This window comes from Cataglyphis hispanica, chromosome 1 (assembly GCF_021464435.1).
Source record: "Cataglyphis hispanica isolate Lineage 1 chromosome 1, ULB_Chis1_1.0, whole genome shotgun sequence".
In the NCBI taxonomy this organism is placed as follows: Eukaryota; Metazoa; Arthropoda; class Insecta; order Hymenoptera; family Formicidae; genus Cataglyphis; species Cataglyphis hispanica.
In genome coordinates this window covers 6,390,590-6,414,373 of record NC_065954.1, presented here as the reverse complement: position 1 = coordinate 6,414,373, position 23,784 = coordinate 6,390,590, and the positions used below count along the sequence as shown (strand labels likewise).

Below are 23,784 nucleotides of genomic sequence, written 5' to 3'. Positions count from 1 at the left end.
TTAGTTGTATAACGATTACGTATACACTATATTTATATGCCATGCGTTTCGTACAACCATGGAGAATTGATTCAAATTGAATATGTACAAATATGTACATATTATATAGCTCACGTTTTATCGATTTCAACTTAAATATTGAAAACTAAACGAGTTAATGCTTATTAGGAATAATGATCGCATCAAAGCGCGACGGTATGTGAAGACATTGAAAGTCACGATTTCACTATGATCTTGAAGTGTCATATCCCAACCCGATTCCCAGGAAGCACTTGAGAAGAAAATCTTTCGAGTGATTTTCTCTCGCGATTTCCATTTGCACTTTCCAAGCGCACTTCTAGTCTAAAATTTAAGATCGAAAGGTCGATATAAATCATATTAAACAATGAGTTAGAAGGTGAAGTTAATTTGACGAGATTGCGCATCAACAAAATTATTCCCGTTGATCTCGCGCATTAATAAGCACGAAACTAAGGTTGATTGGAACAATAGAGAGATTATATCTCCACTTCTTCAAAGTTTACGCTCACGTGTACACTTTTAAAGATTAATAACTTGACTAAAATTAACGACTTTTTAATAAAGTTGTTCACTTTATACGCATAAATCTCCTTTATAGCAATGTAACCGTAAAATGTCACTGAGCCTCAAAATCGTATTCAGCGAACCGTATTAAACAAATTAGAATGGATAACATCTCTTTGATCTCACGATTGAGTGGTAAAAGAATATTCCTTTTGATCCCAATGCCCTGATTTAAATGTCTCGTTTAATATCGACGTTATCCGTTTTAAAAAGTTCTATCGCGCGTAAATTCGAATATAGTTCAATTAACAACAATCGGCGAGAACAATATTCAAGCTGATGAAAGCATTAATATAGAAGCCGCATCAAGCAATTAAGTATTGCAAATGGAATTATATATAAATTTAATAAATAATTATTCTCTAAAATAGTTGTCATTATCAGATTATTTTGTAACAGATGATTAAAATATTTAATAACCAAATATATTAAGCGAAATAAATTATTACGAATATATATATAATCGTAATGGGATCATCCTTTTTGATACATAATATATTCTCTCATCTTTTTTTTCCAGGTAGAATAATTCGCGATAAATCTCTCAATCTCTCTTAAGATATATTTTTTTGGGGTCCCTGAGAATGCACAGAGATTGCATTCGATTATTTTATAATACGATGCGGCGCCTAAAAATTTGTAAGGCGAAGGACGACATATATCGACCTTGATAATGCCACGGATCTCTTCTTTCGATGAATCACGCGCGGTCAGACGGTCCGAAATAAGCGCGCCGTCGTTCATTTACGTAGAATTTCCGACGATCACGGTGGTGATTTTTCTTCAAAATAGAGGCGAAATCTTTTCAGAACGAGTCTCTCGCGGACGACCTTGCTCGCTGAGTCAAAGCGTTTATGGGGAAAAAAAACATGCACGATGAATGAACGATATTTTAAAAATATCTTTTCATCATAGAAGGATGTACGACCGACAGATGCATCAGAAAAGACGTCACAGTGACGACTCGCATTTAAACGATTTGATTCCGTCACAATCCGAGAATATAATGATGACGTCGCGAAAGAACCGCAAAAGAAGGAATCATAATTGATTTCTAAGAGAAGCGTGATCTCGCATATTCTAAATTTGGTTGCGTGGAAGGATTAATCGTATTAGATGCAGCATTGACAGCAAATAATCATCGGCGGTTGAGCAAAGCGAATCAATTTGATTCTTTATATATACATATATATATATATATATATATATAAAGAAGAGAGATATATTATTATTTTATTATATTATTTATTTATATATTTTATTATATCATTTAATTGTATGAATATATAATTAAATAGTTTATATAGTGCAAATAAATTAAGTATAAGAAATTTTTGTGCTAAATCAATTGTGCACTAGTTAGCCTGAAAATTTCACGATTGGCATATGATCCGACCAAACTTTCGTGCATGTCCGTATTTGCCGCGTATGACTACTAGAATAATAAAGTATCACTCCTCAGTTCTTTATATGCAAGCAGGCTTATATTTTATCATACAATGTCTCGATTTCGCTATTAAATGTCCAGTAGAATTCCCCAGACAATAATTTCGGAAGATAATCATATTTTTATATACAGACAACGAATAATTTTTCGCTATTGTAAGAAATTAAATAAATTTTTTGCATTGCGACAAATGTTGTACAACAGTAAGAAAAAAAAATGTTCGAATAAAGAAGAAACTAAAATACTCGAATTGTTGAAAAATCAACATCGTATAATTTTCTCTAATATAGAGACATTTATTTTATTTGCAATTATTTTTTGTACTGAAGTGTTGTCAAAATTAAAATAATGGGTATCAATATAAGAACCTAATTTGTAATTAATTTGATATCAATGTTCTTTCTGCGGCAATTGATATGCGATTGATGCAACTCACGTTCACGCAAGGTGATTACTTATGAGTGACACCATTAACTCAGAGGTTCGTCGAGCGTATCTGTTTCTAACAGTAAGTTCATTATCAATTTCAGGACAAAATGTAGACATGATACTCGTATTGAATATTAAAATGAATTAAATATGGATAAAATCGTAATATGCGCACAGTTACGAATTCGCTTTACCCATTGTTATTCAAAGAGGCGTTGCTATATAAATTGCTTTCTCTTAATGGACCATGACTTCTTGGTGAAAGCCAAGAAAGTCTTTATTTAAATCTTATCAAACGATCGTCTCTCAAATAATCATTATATAATATATAACAATTTGTAAAATAAAATATATAACATATATATTAATACCAATTATGACATGATATAAATGATATTTTGTTTATTTATACATATTTTAAATAAATAATATTTTTTGCTATCCCACAAACGATCTCGTTTATTAAGAATTGACAAGATGAAAAAATTAATTGGAGATAAAAATTCAAAAAAAGAAATTGGAATAAAATTCCTAACAAATTCTTTTAGCTCATAACGCAGTTTTTTTTGCGCAGACAGCGTCATCCGGTAAAAAGTAGGTTTTCCCGGTTTCCATTTCCGTCTCGAGCGATCGTATCGCTCGCGTAGACAAGATCACCACGCGTCTGCCCGGATCATCGTCAAAATAACATAAAGCGCCTAAAACTGTTCAAAAACTGAAACCTTGATTTTTACGAGCACAATATGCGTGAGCAATAAATTATCTATGCGTTTTTTTATATTTTAAATTATTGTTTGGTAATAAATATCTATAAACATCTCAAAATCTTTTCCTGAAGACGAATAATGTTTACATATTTATTACAGTTAATTTTGTTTTCTGTGTGTACGCTATGTAATTTTATACATTATACGGAGGATTACATCTCGAAAAAGAAACGCAGATAAAATAGACGAGTAATTCAATACGATCGCTTCAAGTTTTATTGGAGAGTATAGGTCAATGATATACGCCATTATACGCTAATCCATTAATCTATGATCTCGGATCATCGGAATGCGACGCATCGCAAAATTGATCGGCTCCAAACAAGCGCATCGCGAATATAACGCGCAATCTAGAAGACTATCGGACCTGAGTAGGCAACGAAAGAAACCTCTCCCGCAATTCGTGCCCGTTGATTCAGGCAGGTGAGACCGAAAGAGCAAGAAAGACGCGGGGAGAACCGCGAATCAGTCGCGAAAAAGGAAGGGCGAGGTCTGCGAACGAAACAGGACAATGGCTTTGGCCGGCAGTCGTAAGAACGACCGGCGACATTGCACACGCGGCACGTTCCCTTCCTTCGGCGAGGCACGCTGCGGACCGGACCGTGATAGTAACATCGTAGGTGCATAGGTGTGCACCGTCAGGTGTCGGCTTGCGAGTCACAAACGTCGCGTCGCATCGCGTCAGTCGCGTCGCATCGCGGGACCACAGAGAGTGGGACGACACTCTGGCGCAGGGCCAGTAGAGGATCCACTGATATAAAGATCACTGGTCACACGGCGCAGGAAGCTATCGTGCATCGTCGTCCAAGTGCAGTGGGTGCATCTCGCGCACACATACGGTTCGCAACAGCATAGTGTGTTATAGGAGAAGGGGTATATGCCGAAGCGAGTCTTCATCATTGTTGAGATCTCGTCCGCGCGTGCACTCGTCGATACATGTGCCTAAAGCAGCCAGTTGTCATTTCGGAGCGCATTGAAGGAGATTTCAACCGAGGACTTCAGCCAATATACGGCACTGTAGACAATCGTGAGTGCATTTTCGCAGTTGTCGCGAAAAAAAAATTCTTTTCTGTGCAATGAGAAAATATTTGATTTAAAAGATTCAGTGTACCCCACGATTAATAGGAGTCATTAATTAATAATTATTTAGCCTCATGTAACTTATTTTAATCACATCTGAAATGAAATTGTGTACTTAATAAAATCGTGTTTATTTTTCAAAGCAAAGCGAAGCAATTAGATTTGAGAATATGTATTTTTTCCTAATTTGATTATATGCTTTTAAATATAAAATGTAATAAAATAATAATACACTATTTCTCTCTTAGAAATAGATTAGATTTGCCTTCCAAAGTAAAATTTAAATCTTAAAAGAGACGTTTATAAATGTAGTTATTTGTAAAAATCAGGATTAAAGAATATTTATTATTGCAATGCCTGCAACTGTAGAGCAACATTCTCAGAAATAGAAATTTTTAAAATTATTGATTTGTTTTCCGATTACGCGATGCTCTCGATAATTCACAATTAACTCAATGTATTGACGTCCATTCTCCTTAATATGCGTAACTGTGCCATTTATCTAACCGACACGAAGGTTTAGGAGGTCTTCCGAGAAACATTAATTATAACGCGCACGGTCATCATGCGCGCCAGGATGTCGGTCATTATTGCATATCCATCGTCGCCTGTAGGGAGGACGGTTCTCTAATATTCGTATGGGAAACATAATTCTATCAAATATTGTATTTTTTATTTCAATCTAAAAAAGCTATATGTATGTACTTTACATATAAAAATGTCTACAATTATGAAAAAGATATTCTCGAAAATTTTATTTTTTTATAAAAAGGACTTCCGACAATCTTACTCTCTGTACTCGTACATTCGGAATTACATTAAATGAGTTTGTATCGTAGTAAGAAATAGAAGGTGCCGTCGATGGTTGTTCCCGCGGTACTTGCGTATTTCGCTCCAGGCTCTTGGAATATCCGGTCAACCATAATCTTGCGAAAGTTAGAACTTCCGGCGACACTTTACCGCGGCAATAATATAATGCGTTTAATTACTTTCATCTTGTTTCATAAATCATAACGTACTGTCAATAGCTGATCGCTTTCCCTTTGACATAAGTCCGCCCAAGAAAAACATACAGAAGCTAAATGTAATCTAGGACGGATCACCCAATCATTTCTTTCGACCGTCCGCTATGTTTTTAGAAAGTTAAAAGATCGATGTTAATTTGCATCCTCGATGCGTCAATATTATGTATCTGATGCACGACAGTTTTTTCGAGACAAAAAAAAAAGAGATAATAATCGACATAAATAATCCCTGGCTTCATCAGTTTACAATTTAATGTTAAGAGCGATCAGAGAATCATCATGCATTTACGAGAATGTTACATAATTTCGCGAATGCGCAAATGACGGTGAAGCAAAGACAAAAATAATCGTGACGTAGAATAAATGTTTAAATCTTTTTCTTTAAAAAAAAAAATATATTTTTTTTAAGTCGAGGATTTGATCGCAGATATTAGTTAGAGATCGAATGCATCATACCGCAGTGTTTCTAGCGTTGTAGTCGCTTATCAAATTATGCAATTCGTGCATGAAATCGACGAACGAAAAAGATAGTGATCGTCACATAGAGAAAGTCGCGTGTTTAGCGAGATCATTAATGGTAACTTTTCAATTCCTCGCTAAAAATACAAAGTATCAAAGTATAAGCACGAGGTGAGTACATAAGTGTATCATATTATTCGCGGCAAATAATCGAGCATTTGTTACGGAATAATATGAAAGCTATTGATTTTAGAGCGCAATCGGAGAAAGGAAATGATTGTATCAATATTCGCGTTAAACGCTTCTTTTAATATTATAGTATCTCGCGATCGATAATATAATTGCTACTATAATATAATATCTCGCGCACAAACCTCACGCTACTTTCACAAAGACAGAAAGATTTAAGGAACATACTCAAATATAAAATATCTTACACAATATCGCTTTCACGAATGCATTTCAATCATGGACCTTCGACAAGAGCGAATAAACGACAACGCGACAAACAGGATGGTCAACGGAACCTTGGGCGCGACCTTGCACAGGTCAGCTTCCCCTTTCGTCCTTAATTAGCCGTCTTGCAGCGAATGAGAGAAACTGATGTAAGCGTGGGAAATGCAATACGAGAGCAGAAGAATGCGGATAAAAATGGAGAGTCGTGCAATAGGCGACGACGTACAACAACACGATAATATTCGTCTGGATGCTCGAACTGTGATTCATCACGTGGGATAAACCTGTTCGAATTGAAATCCGGCGCGTGATTAACGTCAGAACGAGCCGATTAATATGAGAGAACAATCGACAGGAATCTCGACGAAGCGAATTCCGATGATCGTGTTTCATCGTCCGATTGTTTTATAAATGCGATAAAATCGTGACACGCACATGTTTCTAATTAAACCATATTAAAACTTATGCCATCGCAAGTATGCGGCATTAAAAGCGATCGACCAAAAAATGAATTAATATATCACCGGAAATATGCCTAATTTATAATTCTTCCCGAGTGGAATAAGATATAAAAATTCCAGAATAGGACAAAGCATTTTTTCAAAATTAGAGCATCGCATCTTTTTTATAATTTCATTTTCAATGTTTCAATTATAAATTTGGGATTATCATTGACATTATTATTTTAAAGATGGAAAGTCTATAAAATAACTTCTCAAAGCAATTGCTGTCAAAGGAACGCAAATAAGAACTTTGTATACTTAGCAAAGTACATTCGAGAGTATTGCAAAATTTACAGTTCTTACTATCCTGAAGGTGAACAGTCGGGCCAATGTGCGAGTTGAAAACACACGGGGCTAACCAGCTGATGAGATTAGCACAGATGTATTTATTGTACGAATTATTGCGCCATGAAGGTTTGCGGCCATTCTCCGAGCTTTAGCGCGAAATGGTTGTGGTTTGACCTATTTCTTTGAATTTTTCGCCAATCAAGTTTGGTCATCTGTTGCCTCAAGGCTTGAAGGTCGTCGTCGTGATTACGCGAAAGAATTCTTCAAAGAGAATATTATTGCTAAAAATCAGGAATATCTTTGACAGATTTTTATAGTCCTAAAAATGTCGACAAATTATTCTTTAATTTTTTCTTAAAAAAAATGCAAAGATGGAAAATGAAATATTTTGCAGGAATTTCATCGAAATTGTGATTATTTCGCGTAATTTCTTGTGGTAAGAGATAATGAGATTTTATTGATAATATTTATGTGTATGTTTCGATATGTATTGGATTTTTGAATACAACCTAAGATCATTTAATATGATTAAAGTTTCCTTTTTGCTCATTTTCAATATTAAATTTATCAGAAGAATCAAGGCAAGCATTGGAAATCATTTCATGACTCGAAATTGGGCCGTTAACCTTATTGAAACGACGGGTATGAACATAAACCGGTATTATCCATATTCCATCAACTATATATTGCACTCTATACATGTATATTCCGCTACTCCTGCATAATGTATTATAAAGATTTGTATGCGTATAAAATTGTGCGTGTGCGTGTGTGTGTGTGTGTGTATCGAAGGATTATCGATGCTATGCAAATTTCGTGGTGAACAGAAAACGAGACTTATATATAACTTCTCGGTAACGAAAGTAGTGATCAAATACCATTAAAAAAAATGGAAATGATCTGTCAAAATGTAATACTACTTTACACGATTCACAAGATCACATATCTGCTCCAAATGTCATCGTTTATCTATACACAAGATATATACTACATATAATTAATACGAGAATTAATTTAACGAGCAGTAAAGAATTATTGATCTCAGGATATTTTCTTCAAGGAAACTTCCGATTTGCCTTGATTATAATTCCATATTGAAGGATAATTATACCATCATCCCAATAAATAAGATCAAAATAAAGAATTGAAATCTCTGCAAAACAAGACTTGCAATTAACTTATATAATGTGTCTTGGAGACCTCTAATAAGAGAGAAAGACACCGTGGCCGATTCTATTTCTCTTTCTGTCGATAAAACGGAAGAGGAATTTATTTGCGACGAAATCCCAGTCGTCGACCCGAAGGAATACCGTTCGTGCGCATTTTACGCTCGCATGTTTATATACGCCGTTAGGATTATCCCGCTGCGCGAACAATTACCAGTGAGAGCTATCTCAAGAGCGAGATGCTCGCCGCCTACTGCGAGATGCGGTCGATGCCGTAATCCGTTGTGAGAGGTGCCCCGGGATGAGCGAGACGAGACGAGACGAGCAAATTATGCAAGCGCGCGCGCGATCTGCCTCGGCAAAGCAAGCCGGTCAATGCCAAGGTATTCCACTCCGGGTGCTACTCTTCCCTGTCGTTCCTACGGCGCTGATTTCTTCAGCGCCATGGAACTGGGGGATTCACCTCCAACGATACGCACCGATAATCATCATTCGACACGATGCTGCACGAATGCTACGTGACAGTGTATTCATAGATTGAACATTTCACTGCGCGATGTGTTAATCCCCATGCGAACAATCAGATAATTATAATTGCTAAGTAATGGAATATTACTAGCCTAGCCTACATAAATGAGTTTAATGATATTTTTCCATTAAAAAAACAAAACTTAATCATTTTTAAGAAACCGCGAATAATGCCATGTTATTGATGCGATAAAAATAATTTATGCAACGCGAGCAAAAAATAAGACAATTATTTAAATTATTTTATGATATATTTATTATATAAATTTAATTATCTTAAAATAAAATAATTAAATTCGTTTGAATTGCCTTAGGGATAACTTTATAAGATTATAAGAAAACACAATCTACATATATAGAAGAAAGTGAAGTAACGTATTCAACGTTCTAATTCACGAGTACCCTAACTTAAGGTAATACATTAATATATGGCATTAAGTGCAGCGTTTGTAGGAGTGCCTAGGTAACACAGATAATTAGACTTATCCTTGCTTTTAAAAATGATGGACATAACTTTCTTTATACCGAGTTACTTTACGCATTCGCATTTCAGCTTTCTCCAGTTTTATCGCTTTTATGCGCAGGAGTTTGGAAGAAAAATGTAATAAATTATATATTTATCAATAATCTATCGTGTAACTTATCGAGTGATTCGAGCTGTGAGAATAAAGCAATTATAAATATTGCTAATTGAAGATTGTTAAATAAAGAAGCAACTGCGAATCCTAAAGGCGTGTCGCACAGGATGCCGTTAAAGTCAATTATCGATTTCCTGTGAGGTGTGCCTGGCCGATTTCGAGTACCCCAAAAGTTTCTATACGTGGTTGTAAAATCGTTATGCGAGCGAGCGACATGCCGAAAATCACTCGGCAGCGTCGAGGAATTAATCCTGCTCAGCGAGCACAACGCGAAACAAAAAGGAAAGTAACTGAAAGCGTAAATTCGATTGGATAGATCCGCGGCTCTTACGTGGTGTTGGCGCGTCCACGTATATAAGTTTATGTTACAAGATACTCGTCGATTAATGATGAAATGTACGAATAACAGAAATCGATACTTTCCAGTCTATTATAAAATATACGAGGAGACATAATCGTGTTTTTAATAGAAACAAAACTAGAAATGTTTCCAGTACTAAAATAACACTGTAACTGTGAATCATGTTACGATCGGCCTGACAAAACCAATGATACTTATCTGATGAATCAACTTGAAGTTGTTTTGCAAAAAGATCTCGTTCCACCGCCCCGGCCTTTCACTCTCGCGGAACTAGTGCGATGGCTCAATGTCGTTTTATCATTGAACACTCAAGACTTCGATGGTCCGCATCCAAGGTCGATTTCCGTTATATTCCGGGATATTAATTAATGACAGGGGAAATTGCACGTTCAAATAATTTGCATGCGTCAATGTAATTAAATATGCATTTTTCAACAAAGATTAACATTTTATGATGGTAGAAGCAGATACATAATTATTATATACATAAAGTTGCGATAAATTTTATAATAATTACAAAAAGTAATTTCTAATTAAAAAATTTCTAATAAAAAAAAAAAAGAAAAATTATCTATATCTTTTCGAGTTTTAAAGCTGTAACAAGTGTAATTATTACGTCTGTTCAAAATCAGTTTTCGACTTTTTCGGAAACGATCTACTACTACGTCGCTACGGCTATAATAGTTTGATTCTAAACATTTACTACAGCAGGTTTCGCAAAGATAACGTAATGGCACCTGCCAGCAGGGATCGCAGCAGTTTTGCATCATGTCTCGAATATCGTTCGACTTTCATTGTGCAAAATTAGATCGTCTCTATTTTGACAATGCTTAATCTCTAATCTCTACTCATTTGCAATAATCTCATTTACATAACCATTACATGCTTTGTCAGGAATGCTGTGTGAAATAGGCAAGGCAGAGAGACGAAATGATTATTCAGAGATCTCCGAACACCATCTCGAACGTGCTAACAAAGCTCTAAGTTAATATCGGGCGTTGAACCGATTCAAGATTCGCAATTTCGGCGAATGAACCGAGGATTGCCTATTCAGCGAACTTTTATATAGGAGAATCGCGTGATGCGCCGACAGCAAAACTGGACGACGAAACGGAATATACCCTGTGAGTGTGATTTATGAGCATAGCGTCGGTACAAAAAGATTTTGTTACCGGATGGTTAGGCAATCGCGCGGATAATCCAAGCCAATGCACGCAATTCTTTCGTCGTCTGTCGCGTGAGTGTCGCTCTAAAAAGTAAGCAAATTGAATAATACTTCAGATTCCCGACAAAAGTGAAAGGATCCCGCGATGTTACGCGTTTATTGTACTTTTCGAAGTTACGTGGCCCTCCCCCGCGCAAAGGCAGTATAACCAGCGACGCTGAAATAATACCAGATACTAAGCAACGATCTAATTACAATCGTTAATCGTCCGCGAATCGACCGCGGCTTCCTCCTTTCCATCGTGGAGCCGCGTACACATATCGTTACCGCCTGGAAATGGTCACCTTCCCCGACGAACGTCCTTGGGGGGGGCCCCCCAGTACACCGAGAGAGGGTGATGAAAATCCGCCAGTCACGTGTACCATGCCGGTATGAGCGGTTATACCGCGGTTCTGTCAAAGTCCGACACATTTTTTCTAATCATATCGTACATCAATTAAAATATTGAAAACACGTGGCCGTTTATTGGTGTGTAGAGTTGACAAGCAACACACGCAGTCGTGTTGGAGAACGCTAATATTTGAAGACTTATTGAAATGTGGGAAGATCACGTGATCACTTTTCAGCATGATGCACGTCGAAAACGCGTATCGTGAACTGATCAAGAACCAGTCCGTTCATGAAATATATCGCGACACGATTTTTGATAAAATAAAACATTAATTATCCGTTCATTGTGTGGATAGTGTCGGCTAAATGTCAAAAAGTGAATATATTAAATTGTAAAATAAACTCGCTAGAGTGAGTGTATAATGAGAGTTTCTCCATTTCGTTTGATTTATCAAAGTGTGGTACAAAACAAAAAAAAATAATTTTATAAAAAAAATCACTCTATATAGTTTTAATATTTGTACAACTTTGAAATCGCCTGCTTTCTGATATTAGTTCGGAAATGATTCGAATTCATTGAGAATTGAGAATAATATTCTAAATAGTGATTATGAAAATTATTGGCGAAAAATTATCAATAAATCTTATACCTATATATCTATATATCTTATACTATTTATGTTATAATATTCGTGATAAATCACGCGGTAAATTCTTTTCACAAATATTAAGGACAAGTTGACAATTTTGATCACGCACATCAATAGTATTCGAATATTATGTGTTTCATAGATTCCTCCTACACGGATAAATGCCGATATTCCGTAGATTAAGTAATTATTTGCGCGGAGAAATCGAGTAGTGCACTCACGTAAGTGATTTACGTCTCTATCGTCGGACTGGCTACCTTGCAAGTTCTCGGAAGAATCGTACTATTGCATGTGACAGTTCAATTACAGCAATTCAACGACATACCAGAAATCCTGGTAAATGTTTGTCATACCGTTCCGGATGCGGGAAAAAAGGTATAATCTAATTTTCGCGTCTGTTAAACAGATTTAAGATTCATAAAAAAATTAATCGCAAATATAAATTTAAAAAGAATTATAGCAATTATGAAAATTAAAATTAAAAATTACATTAATTATCGAGATTAATATTTAAACTTGTGCAATACGTTATACTAGTATTATAAGCTTATATTTTAATCATATTATTTGCACGACGTTATTTATATAACAACTTTCTATTTATATCAAATCTAAGTATCTTAAAATAAGTATTTGATTGGATATATCAAAATAGCGTAGGACACATCCTTAGATCGCGGATAAACAAATCGGAGGAAACTAGAAATTTTCAGAAAAGTATCGAGATAGGCAAAGTGCGACGTCCGCGAAGCTGTCGGAAGCGCATTATCGTGTTGCTCATGCCAGCGTTACTTCCGCAAATTTGCACGACCACGTTGCAGTGTTGCGGCAATGCGCTCGTATATGCATCGACAAACCGAGAGAGAGAATACAACATATATACGAGTATCTACAGAAACCTACATTGCTCCAATTCGTTACTCAGTCGCAAGTCATTACAAGAGGCTGATTTACTCTGGTGACCCGTGAATGTTTGTCGACCGTTCACCGATCTGTTCGCCAGAGAAAGGCGTGGCACCCCCTCAATATCGCATTCTCATATCACTGCAATCGGCGGAATTAATGAATTTTCCGAATGCACGAATAGAGATTCGGAAGATTAATCGTGCAAAAATTTCATCTCATGACAGTATTGCAAACATTTTAAATTATTCAATATAATAATTAATACATATCGAATAATTCAATATTTTAACATTTATTTAATTTGCTAAAATACATCTAGTGTCTCTCTCTATAAAATATTTCTAAGATTTTTAGTGACATAATTATTGTAAAATAATAATAGAGAATCATAATTAGTAATATTCTTATGTTCCCGTAAGAAATTAAATTGCAGGACAGTAATCTGGCTTAGAATCTGGCGAATAAACATACGTGTTGTTCACGATTTAATTGGCATTGTTACGTAATTAGATCCTTGACATACGTTGGAAAGCCCGCACTATATCTACTGACTTCTACACGCAATTCCGGTCATTGTGAATAATAAACTATTTTATGCATCATATGTGCCAGACTTTTTACTGACCTATTAAACAGAAAAATCATTTCACGCAACACGAAGAATAAAACGCGTTATTTAATTAGCACACCAGTCTGCATAATAAAATGCATTTCAAGGTGTAACGCGAGATTACGTTCTTTCCCGTTATACTCTCTCGAGCATGCAGAATAAAAATAACTATTCTCTGAAAACGGGGGATAAAAATACTATTCTCTGATCGTGTTATAAAAATAGATACATATATGTAAAGAAGCGAGTGAATAATATGAGTGCTTTTTATTTTCAGATGACGCGTCTGATATTATTTTCACGGAGGCTGCCACTAGCTCTAATACTGATAGCAGCATGTGCGACGATAACGGAATCGTCGACGAACAGGGAAAGGAGGCACGTCGGTGTCGAAGAATCTAGTCATCGATTGATCAAGGAACATGCATCAAACAATCGGAGCACGAGATTGCCGAGCAGCACGACGAACAACGAGATTACCGCGGAACCCGGAAGGAAAGTGTCTCACCGTCTAATCGGGGGTCACCTAAGAGTCGATGCAAAGCGCCATCACGATGGCGAGTCACTATGGGACGATGGAATTCTCATGTCAGCGGCTGGCAACGGTAAGGAGGGAAAAAGTACTCGCGGCAACAGCGGCGATGACGAAGACGAGAAAAAAACGCTCTCTCAACAGGTCAAGGAGGGCAAGTATGGCCTCATACAGAACGAGATTTACGCCGATCGGCCGAAACGGCCCGGTATCATTAGCTACCTCGGCAATCCTGAAGTGCCGAAAGACACAATCGACAATCTGGGTGGTCTCGACGAAGAGGAGATCTGGCTGGCCGAGAATCACGTGCTAGTGCTAAGAGGCGGGAAATTTCCCGAGCATGAGCAAAATGGTCAACAAGAAAGCAGCGGCAGCACACAGCCGAAATGGCCGCCTATCGATGATTACACGGCGCCGAAACGCCAAGTCAAGATACCATCGCGGCCCAAGGTACCGCCGCCCTTTCCGGTACAGCTCGCAGATGGAGAACCAGTACAGATCATCGGGCCGAACGGCACCGCGGAGGAAATTAGCAACGGCACCATCGATTACAGCACAGACCCTCTTTACACAAAGGGATTATTACCAGGAGAGGGTCCGTTCTTTGCTATCACCTCGAATGGAACGATATTCAATCCAAATCTCGGTCCCCCGCAAAACTTTTCCATTGAGGAGAAGTCGATCAGAGGTAAAAATGGCCAAGAAAAGGGAATAAAACCCGAACAACCTCAACCGCCTGGCATTCATCCGCCCTTCTATCACGCCATACCGCCCGGAGCGGTCTTCGTAGCACCGCCGAGTAATCAATCGGATTACGACGAGGAAGATCAGTCCATTTATTATCCGCCGCCATATAGCTTTTATTATCCGCAAGATAATACGACAGCTGTACCGCCAGGACCGCTAGTGCCTGGCATCATATTGCCGCCACCACCCGATTTCTTTTCTGCTCTAGACGATAAAAAGACGACCACGAAGAAATACACGAAGCGGCCGATGACCACAACTTCGCCGAGACCAACCTATTTACCACCGAGAAAGTTTACGACTAAACAATATAAAGCTTCATCCATACTACCAAGCTCCATAACAAAGACAACTTCTTCTTCATCAATAACTACAAAAGTGTCGTTTGGTCGTACGAAGAGTAGGAACGCGTCGGACATTTTTACATCTAAACAAAGAACCATGCCCAATGTAGATATTACAACAAGGACTTCTGGAAAACCGCATACCCTCGAGAACACCGAGATATATACTATCAGTCCCGTAAATGGAAATCAAGTATCTGAAGCAACGACCCAGCAGAAAGATTGGTCTACTTTAGTCACCAGCAAGACAGTGCCGGTTCTCGCATATTATCCTTCGACAACGCAGTCTTCATTAAAATTGGATCGATCGGTGGAGGTGACGCCAGCTTCTATAAAAAGTATCATCACTACTAGTCAACCTGGACGATCTAATAATCATGCATCTTATTACTTTTACGAGGAATCAAACAATGAAAATTCAGAAAAGTCATCGCCCGTTTATTACGAGACTACTACCACGAAATCGCCATACTACGACGCGGAAACATCGCGACCTCGACAATCTGAGCAAAAGAAACATTATTACACCGTCGAGACGATCGCGGCGGAAGAAATTCCGAAGGATTACAAGGCGAAACTCATCGATAGCATCGTGAAGAATTCGCACACGTTCCAATATACTGACAGCTCGGAGGTCACGTCTCCGAAATTCAACGCCAATCTGCCACGGGATCAGAGTCAACGTATGTTAGCCGATGAACCACCTGTATATTATCAGCCCGTACCTGCGCGTCCACTGCAAACGTACTACACGACTCCGAAGCCTCAAACATATTATCGTCAGAGCACGAAGCCTAAGCCGATTTATCAATACAGTTTCCAGGTGGCGGATTATTCGAAACGCGGTGGCAATCAGAGATCACCGTACTACAGTACAGAACAACAGAATATATACAACGAGTATCAGGACATCAAGTCGAGCAATCAACAATATGATTACGAAGATATTGATTCACCAACGCGAGAACAAAAACGCATACCATACAAAATACAACATCCGATCTATTCTACGAGCACCGCTTATCCAATCATAGATGCGACGTCCAATCCACAACATGCGTATTTCACGCCGCAGGACGAAAAATTGTTGGATGACGTTACGAAAGAATACTTCACGATCTTTGGCAAAAAACTATCGGGTGCCGAGATATCGAGCACAACTCCGATTTATGGAAAGTCGAACAGTATCACGGAGAAATCCGATCACAACGCTTATGTGTCGAACGTTTATAAGACTGGTCGACCAGTGACTTACAAAACGCCCAATGTCAAAGTTCAATATGGGGACCAGTCACAGCGACCCTACTCCCTCAAGGACGACACTCTCGTAAATTATCGGAGACCTTTGCCGCCGATCAATCCGGACAGTGAGTTCATCGATATAATTGAGCCTAAACGTCAGCCGAAAGAGCCGCTGCCGTCAACGAACTACGAGTTGCAGACAGATAACTATCGATTGCAAAATCAGAGAGTTCAACAGCATCGACCGACCTCTCGTTATAGAGTGCAAAACACGATACAACCGACCAATAGAAATACCAACAATTTCATGCCCCTCTCCGAATCCCGAGAGGAACTGGAAAATATTCAGGAGCCCGTATCGCTGCTAAGTGATATTGAGGTCAACTACAGGAATCCGCGTCCGCCTGTAAATCCCGATGCTGAATTCATCGATCCCGTTTCACTGCAGGATTCGGATAATCCGAATGCGTACTTCGCGTATCAATTACCCGACGATGTCGGCCACTTTTATTTCCTGACACCGCGGGCGATCACACAACGGCAGGATCGGAACGGTGGATACATATATCCGAAGCCGAGAGGACCGAGATTAAGACGGAGACGACGCCAAGCTAAAATCTGAGCGCGTATCTCGTCGCGCGTTTTCAACGGCAATCACACAATGCCATAATCTCGCGGATGTCCAGCGCGATGTTATCATCGCACGTGTACTATTAACATATTTATTGTATCTGTAAATACGAATTGTGACTAAGTTAGATAATTATAGTTACGCTGTTTTACGAGAAATGCTTAATTTATTACCGCAGCCTGACTCTCCCGCCCTAGAACGATATAGATATGCGATCGCATTTGCGTGTGCTAATTGTTATGCGCATCGTCTTAGCGTACTTGCACATTGTCTGTGATTAATGATGAAATATTACATGTATATATATCTATATAATTATGACATTAGTTAACCGTGTAATGCGTGCACTTTATAATAATAGCTACGTAGATAATAGTGCTGATTTGCAAATTTTTTCAAATTGTTCTCAATATGCTAAATAAAATTAAATCAAACAAAAGATATACAAAATAAGTATTGACGTGAATCTATATCTGATGCAATATAAGAGTCTTGAAGAATTTTTTTTATATGGAATGATATGTATATATTATCCCCCATATTATATTAATATGTTCCATAAATTATATCATATTAATGATATTACTTGTGTAATTTTTAATATTATTTGAGATATTTTTAAAAATTAATGAACCAATATGTCAATAAAAATCACGATATGCATTCAATATAATATTATAATTATTATAATATAATATAATATAATAATTATATATAATAATATAATTAATATTTTAATTAAACGTTTATAAAAAGTATACTAAGACTCTATTCAAAAAACGACATAGCAATGTAGATATAATTTCAACTTTTCTAATATTGATATTATTATTGTTATTATAAAGATATATATCTCCAATATTTAATTTATAAATCTAATTTATAATGATACACAAAGAAGCAAAATGATAATGCTTAACATTAGAAAATATACAATATAAATAAATAATAAGACTCACCAGTGTCGATCTCTTGTGTTTGTGTTGGATCTGGCAAAGGAAAATCGTGCAATCGCAAATAAACTTCCATTGCACATTTTGCTGCTTTAAAGTAAAATGGATGAGCTCGAAGAACATCTTCTAGCCTCAGGAGACCCACGTAAGATCGTAATGTCATCTTCCGCATACAATACGTATGAAAGTCGAATTGGTCCTCTATGATTTCCGAAAAATGCTGTAAATAATAGCAATATCATAATAGCACATTACATGATGTATATATCACAAATGTATAATATACAACTTACCCTATCAACTTCATGACATTTTTTCAATGCCTCTCCATATTTTCCAAGGCGTTTGTATGCGTTTGCTGCTTCTGTTTGAATCCACATGCATTGCATCTCATTTAAGTTTTCCATAGCTAAAACCCCTTCTCTCGTAAATTTCCCACATGTCTCTTCTGCTTCTTTAATAAGATTCGCACGAAGCATGTACTTGGCACATTTAGAGTTAATATATCGATCTGCTGTATCTAACCCTTGTGCCTCATCAAGCCACTTATAAGCTTCTTGAACATTCCCTGCATGCTATTAACAAACATTTTTTTTAGATTAGATATTTCCTATATTGGTCTTTACAATTAAAATGTTTTATTAAAATAAGTATATAAAATCTTACTTTATAAATGCGTCCTTTGGTAACAAAAAGTTCTATAAGCGTAGGAGTATGATCAATGGCAGCATCAATTTCAATTAATGCCTTCTCTGTTTGACCGAGATAATCATAATGTTGCGCTAGGTAATAATATGTCCATAATAAAGCAGATGCTGGTTCTCTGGGATTATCTTTCTCTTGATCACTAAAATGACCATGAAGTTTTAACGCCTCCTTGTATTGTAGAAGTAAAGATGATATGATTTCGACCTTTCCTTTATCAGTATATAATAAACGAAGATTCACAAATAACGGTGGCACACCTTTATGAAGCCCTGCAAAAAATAGAGTTAATTAAATATACATCATGTATTATAAAAGTAATGTAAATAAAATCTCGTTTAAATAAATAACTGTATATGCAGAAAGAAAATTCTACCTCTTCGTAAATATCGATCAACTAAAACTTTAAATTCATCTCCTGACGCAAAATTGAGTTGCAAACGGCGCGGTGCTAACGCTCGAGGGAAGAGCTCTTCATATCTTTGGAGCATATGCAACGTTTCACTTGGTGAAGTATGCCTTTCAGCCTCTGCTAGCCTAGTATAATATGTTGTGTTTTCGGGGTTAATATCTAATAACTCCTTGTAAACTTGTTCTGCTTCTGCATATTGTTCTAATTGAAGTCTTAGTTTACCTGCAAAACAAACAAAAAATTACAAGAAATATATTACAAAACATTTGATTATAAGTAATAAATATTAAGAAAATTGTATAAAAAAACATATTGCAATATACCATAAGTCTCTTTTACAGTGACCTTGTCACAAATTTGATCACTATACTTGTCTAAATGTTTTAATGCTTGTTCATACTCTCCTGATTCCTGGATGACCATATTCTGATACAATAGCAATTCACTATGTTCATAATCATAACAAATCTGCACATATTACAAATATTTCTATTATATCTTTTTTTTACTATATAAAGTTAATTGTTAAATTTTACATACCATTGGAGAATTTCGAAAAGTATCTAAAATTTTCAATGCCATTTCATAATCTTTCAACAAATGATATGAAATAGCAAAACCAATCCAAGAAGCTCGTTGAGTAGGACGTAACATGAACAACTGATATCTAGTGTCCTAGAAGCAAGAAAAAAAATTGATTAAAACATACAATTACAATATACAATAAAATAGCCTACAAAATAATGTGTTCTTTGAAGTGCTTACTTTATAGCCCTCCAGATCCCGCATTTGAATTTGAAGCAACGATAGATCCCTAAGAATTTGAATATTGTCCTTATCCCATTTGAGCGCATTTCTATAACATTTGATAGCCTCATCGTACTTCTTGTCAGAACGCTGTAGGAGACCGTAGACATGCCAACAAACATGAGACTGTAGGTCATTTCTGAGGCCTCGACGTACATGATCATAAGCTTCATCTTTGCGGCCTAAGCAATTCAGAGTGAGACCTTTCATCGCCAAGGTCTCTCCATGTTCACTGAACTTGGGATTTGACAGAATTTGCTTTGCAAATTTTAACCCATTTTTGTATTGCTTGTGTTCATAGCATCTCTGTAAAAAATATGCGTGGTGTGAAAATATATCACAGGATTAAAAGGGATATTTGAAGAGTTTTATTTTGTATTTCGTGCAAGATCGGTGTACTGATAGTCGCAGGTTGTCGCCGAGCGAAACGGCTTTTTATTCATAACGTCAAGCACGGCAACGCGTTCCGCGATCGCCAGTGAGTTTTTCCCGTTTTTCCCGAAGAGTGCTTTATCATTAGAGCATGATGAGAGTGCACCCTATTAGCCGGAGAGTGGGGTCCAAAACAGAATATTTTGATCGGCCGTTACTCACCAGAATTCGCTTAAACAAGGCATTTTCTTTTGGTGGCAATGGGTTGCTGGAGGGCATTTTTGTATAACTACAAAAATAGGGGGCTTTTTCCACCCGGTAAACTTAATTTTCACCACAAAACCTCGTGGCCACAAACGAAGAAGTCGATCTTCGATCACGTGATCATCTGCGACAATGCTGTTCCGCCGGAAGTGCTGCTGTCACGGTACCGCAGATTTCAAAAAATCGTAGGACTATAATGTTCACAATTTTCTATTTCCACTTATATTCAAACTTCGATATTGCTTATCAAATATCTCTTTGCGTACTAATATATGTGTGTGTGTGTATATATATATATATATATATATATATATATATATACATATCTAAAAATTACAAACGTATATCGTAGAGAAAATCGTTTGGAAATTTTATACGTGAGGTAGAGTGATATTTACCAATCAAGACACAGAAATTTTTCTTCTTTTATTCTGATTGGTCAATTAAATGCTACTTTATATCTCCTACAAGTAGGATTTTCGAACTCATTCAAAGCAGTCTAGAATCTAGAATGCTCCAATGTGCGTCAATCAGGATGTTATTGGACTATATTTTTCATGCATGCACACAATGCCAATAAATACAACGGTGTATCTAGAAACATCAGAAACATGAGCACATGAGCACGAAAGTTTCTTTAGCGGATCTGACAAACAATATATGTAAAGGTAGGTTATATAGAAGTTTCTTAAGTAAATCAAAATATATATTATAATTTATATTTATATATAATGGATTTTATTGTAGAAAAAAAAACTAAAAAAACAAAATTAAAGAATTAAATATTAAAAAAATTTTTTCCATATAATCAATAACCATACATCTTTCTGTTTTATAGATACTTCATTGATATTGCATTCATCGCACATGCACGAAAAATTTGATCTGGAAAGTCTGAACAACTGATGTTAATGCTCGCAAGATTTCAATGCAAAATGGACAATGTGATGTAGATATGTGTGGGTTTTTATCTCTTTTATTTTAATTGATTTATCAAACAAAATGACTTGTTTAACGACAAGTATATCGGAGTATATCGAAAGCAATATGTATTTATTTATTTGTTTAGATATTTAAATGTATGAGGAGTTTGTAAATTATTAAAAACATGAAGGATTTTCACAGCAAATTATGTATGTTATTATTAGAAGAATATTTTGGACCTATTGTACAAAGTATAGGGAATAGTTTATTATATGGTACAAAAACATTAAATGTTATACGGATTGATACAGGTCTACCATTAATAAAGGTACAGTAAACTTTTGTGTAAGATTATTGCTGCATAAAATGTATTATTTTTTTCTATTATTAATATTTTGTATTTATCAAGAATTTCTCTTTTTTTGATATTATACATATTCTTTAAAAATAATTTTATTACACTTAGGTAAAAGAAGGATTGTGTGTCCTTATAAAATATGGTTTTGTTACTTATCAACATGGTGATAAAGGTACTCAATATATTCTAAATAATGAGAAAATTATTACGCTTCTTCGTTATCCAAGGTATTTTTACTTATCAAGTCAAATAAATTTCTATTTTCTTTAATAAATATGATTTGTTCAATATTAGAAACATTATTTATCATAGACATTATTTATTACAGATATATGCTGTTTGCAAAAACTTACTGTGAAGATGAAGGTGAAATCATGTTAGAAGAAGTATTAAAACATGGATATATCACAGCATCTGAAGTCATAATAAAAACATATAAACGAATTGAGGAAACATCTTCTAAATGTATATATAATTTAAATATAGTGAACATATACAGTATATATATAATCTATGTTCATATATTTCTATTTACTTTAAAAATTATTTCTTGATCTTTTATCTTTGTAATGTAATAGTTTTTATAATAAGGATCTGTGTGTGGTAATAATCTAAATATTTTTTTAGGTGCTGAAAAACTTTCTGTCTTAAATTTGAAAAACAAATTTGAGTTATTAGTGAAAAATCAATTTTTAATGCGTAGCATATCTTTTAACATAATGGCAGAAAATATTGAAAAACCCAATTATAACTTACCACATCTTGATTTGAAGGCCATTTCTAATATGTTGCAAGGACAAAACGCCAATCCTGGAGATAATGAAGTCTATTGGAAGGTCAATTTTGACCGATTTACACAAGATTTTAGGTAAGACTACTAATTTATATCTGGATTATTATTAAAAATGTCATTATATAACTTATATATAATTTATATTAGGGATAAAATTCTTATATCAGCCATGACTGAAAGATTTGACATAAATGCTGGAGAATTAATGAGACAGTTGATTAATTTGATGTATTTGCGTACTGCACCTTGGGCAGCTACATCAAATCCAATCCCATTTACTGAAATAAAAGAGGAAGTGAAAAAATTGAATTATTCAGAGCTTGAACAGTATCTTGATCAATATTTGCGACTTATAGAAGAAGATAGTAGCCAATTTATTAAACGAGTTGGTGATTCTGGTGGAGGGCAATACAGTATTAATATGAAAAATGCATTTGAACAGTTGGTATGGACAACCATAGAAAGTATCGTAACAGAAAGATTTGGTTCCAAGGCTGCAAGAATTTTCAGGCAAGGATTAATATCTAATATCCCAAAGTTTTACTTTATTATAAGAGCAAATACATAATTGTATATTTTTATATAATTGCTCAATTTTTCTATAATTTTAGATTAGTGCGCATTGAAAAAAATGTTAACCTAGATCAAATTCAGCAATTAGCAATGATTCCAGCAAAAGAAGCTAAATGCTTAACATATATTTTGATACAAGAGAACTACATACAGATGCAAGAGATAAAGAAAATTGGAACTTTGACAGCACCAACAAAAGGACTTTTCTACTTTTACATTGATTTGATTAAAACTGTCCAAATGGAAATTGAGCATTGTTGTCAAGCATTATATAACATTATAAAAAGGCGAGAGAATGAATTAATCAATAATAAACGCATGATAGAAAAACAATTAAGAGTACAGATACTCTCTACTAACATGAAGGAGCATGGTGCTACGGAACAACAACTGGCTGATGTAATATAATATCAATATATTATATTGTAGAGATAAAAAGAGAGTGGGAAATTAATAATGACAAAATCTTTTTTCTTTATAGATTGCAGAAATGATGACACCATCTGAAACTCAACAGCTTGAGAAAGCACAAAATGCGATCAAGAAACTAAATGTCACAGAGTTACAAATAGATGAAACCTTGTTTTTATTAACGATGTATCTTCGATATCATTAAATGAACACTATTGTGCTTTCTTAATATCTGTTTTTTTTTTTTTTATAAGATATGCGAA

At 35.7% G+C, this 23,784-nt stretch overlaps 3 protein-coding genes across 4 annotated transcripts in view; 2 read left to right on the top strand and 1 right to left on the bottom strand.

The window, feature by feature from the left end:
* The window catches only part of LOC126849870 (N-alpha-acetyltransferase 15, NatA auxiliary subunit), a 34,686-nt gene extending 14,089 nt beyond the window's left edge, over positions 1 to 20,597 (bottom strand). Inside the window, exons 1-8 of the mRNA XM_050592181.1 lie at positions 20,421 to 20,597; positions 19,785 to 20,132; positions 19,560 to 19,694; positions 19,343 to 19,487; positions 18,984 to 19,241; positions 18,569 to 18,879; positions 18,196 to 18,477; positions 17,909 to 18,122 (exon numbers count right to left, since the gene is read on the bottom strand). Of these exons, the coding sequence (XP_050448138.1) occupies positions 17,909 to 18,122; positions 18,196 to 18,477; positions 18,569 to 18,879; positions 18,984 to 19,241; positions 19,343 to 19,487; positions 19,560 to 19,694; positions 19,785 to 20,132; positions 20,421 to 20,477 (1,750 nt within the window). The 5' untranslated portion in view covers positions 20,478 to 20,597. The remainder of the gene's footprint in view (positions 1 to 17,908; positions 18,123 to 18,195; positions 18,478 to 18,568; positions 18,880 to 18,983; positions 19,242 to 19,342; positions 19,488 to 19,559; positions 19,695 to 19,784; positions 20,133 to 20,420) is intronic.
* On the top strand, positions 3,762 to 17,107 carry LOC126849740 (uncharacterized). Of its 2 annotated transcripts, none has more exons than XM_050591899.1 (2): positions 3,762 to 4,255; positions 13,731 to 17,107. In XM_050591899.1, the coding sequence occupies exon 2, from the start codon at positions 13,731 to 13,733 to the stop codon at positions 16,938 to 16,940; it is 3,210 nt and encodes a 1,069-aa protein (XP_050447856.1). In that variant the 5' UTR covers positions 3,762 to 4,255; the 3' UTR covers positions 16,941 to 17,107. The 2 variants fall into 2 exon arrangements, with proteins under 2 accessions (XP_050447856.1, XP_050447865.1); XM_050591908.1 differs by lacking the exon at positions 3,762 to 4,255 and adding an exon at positions 12,010 to 12,312.
* Positions 20,598 to 20,953: 356 nt separating the features above from the next.
* On the top strand, positions 20,954 to 23,750 carry LOC126850499 (DNA-directed RNA polymerase III subunit RPC3). Its single transcript, XM_050593595.1, has 9 exons — positions 20,954 to 21,130; positions 21,301 to 21,421; positions 21,532 to 21,714; positions 21,853 to 21,971; positions 22,073 to 22,209; positions 22,372 to 22,612; positions 22,685 to 23,047; positions 23,149 to 23,509; positions 23,592 to 23,750. Exons 3-9 carry the CDS (start codon positions 21,571 to 21,573, stop codon positions 23,724 to 23,726), a joined length of 1,500 nt encoding a protein of 499 aa, XP_050449552.1. The 5' UTR covers positions 20,954 to 21,130; positions 21,301 to 21,421; positions 21,532 to 21,570; the 3' UTR covers positions 23,727 to 23,750.
* Positions 23,751 to 23,784: the final 34 nt, after the last annotated feature.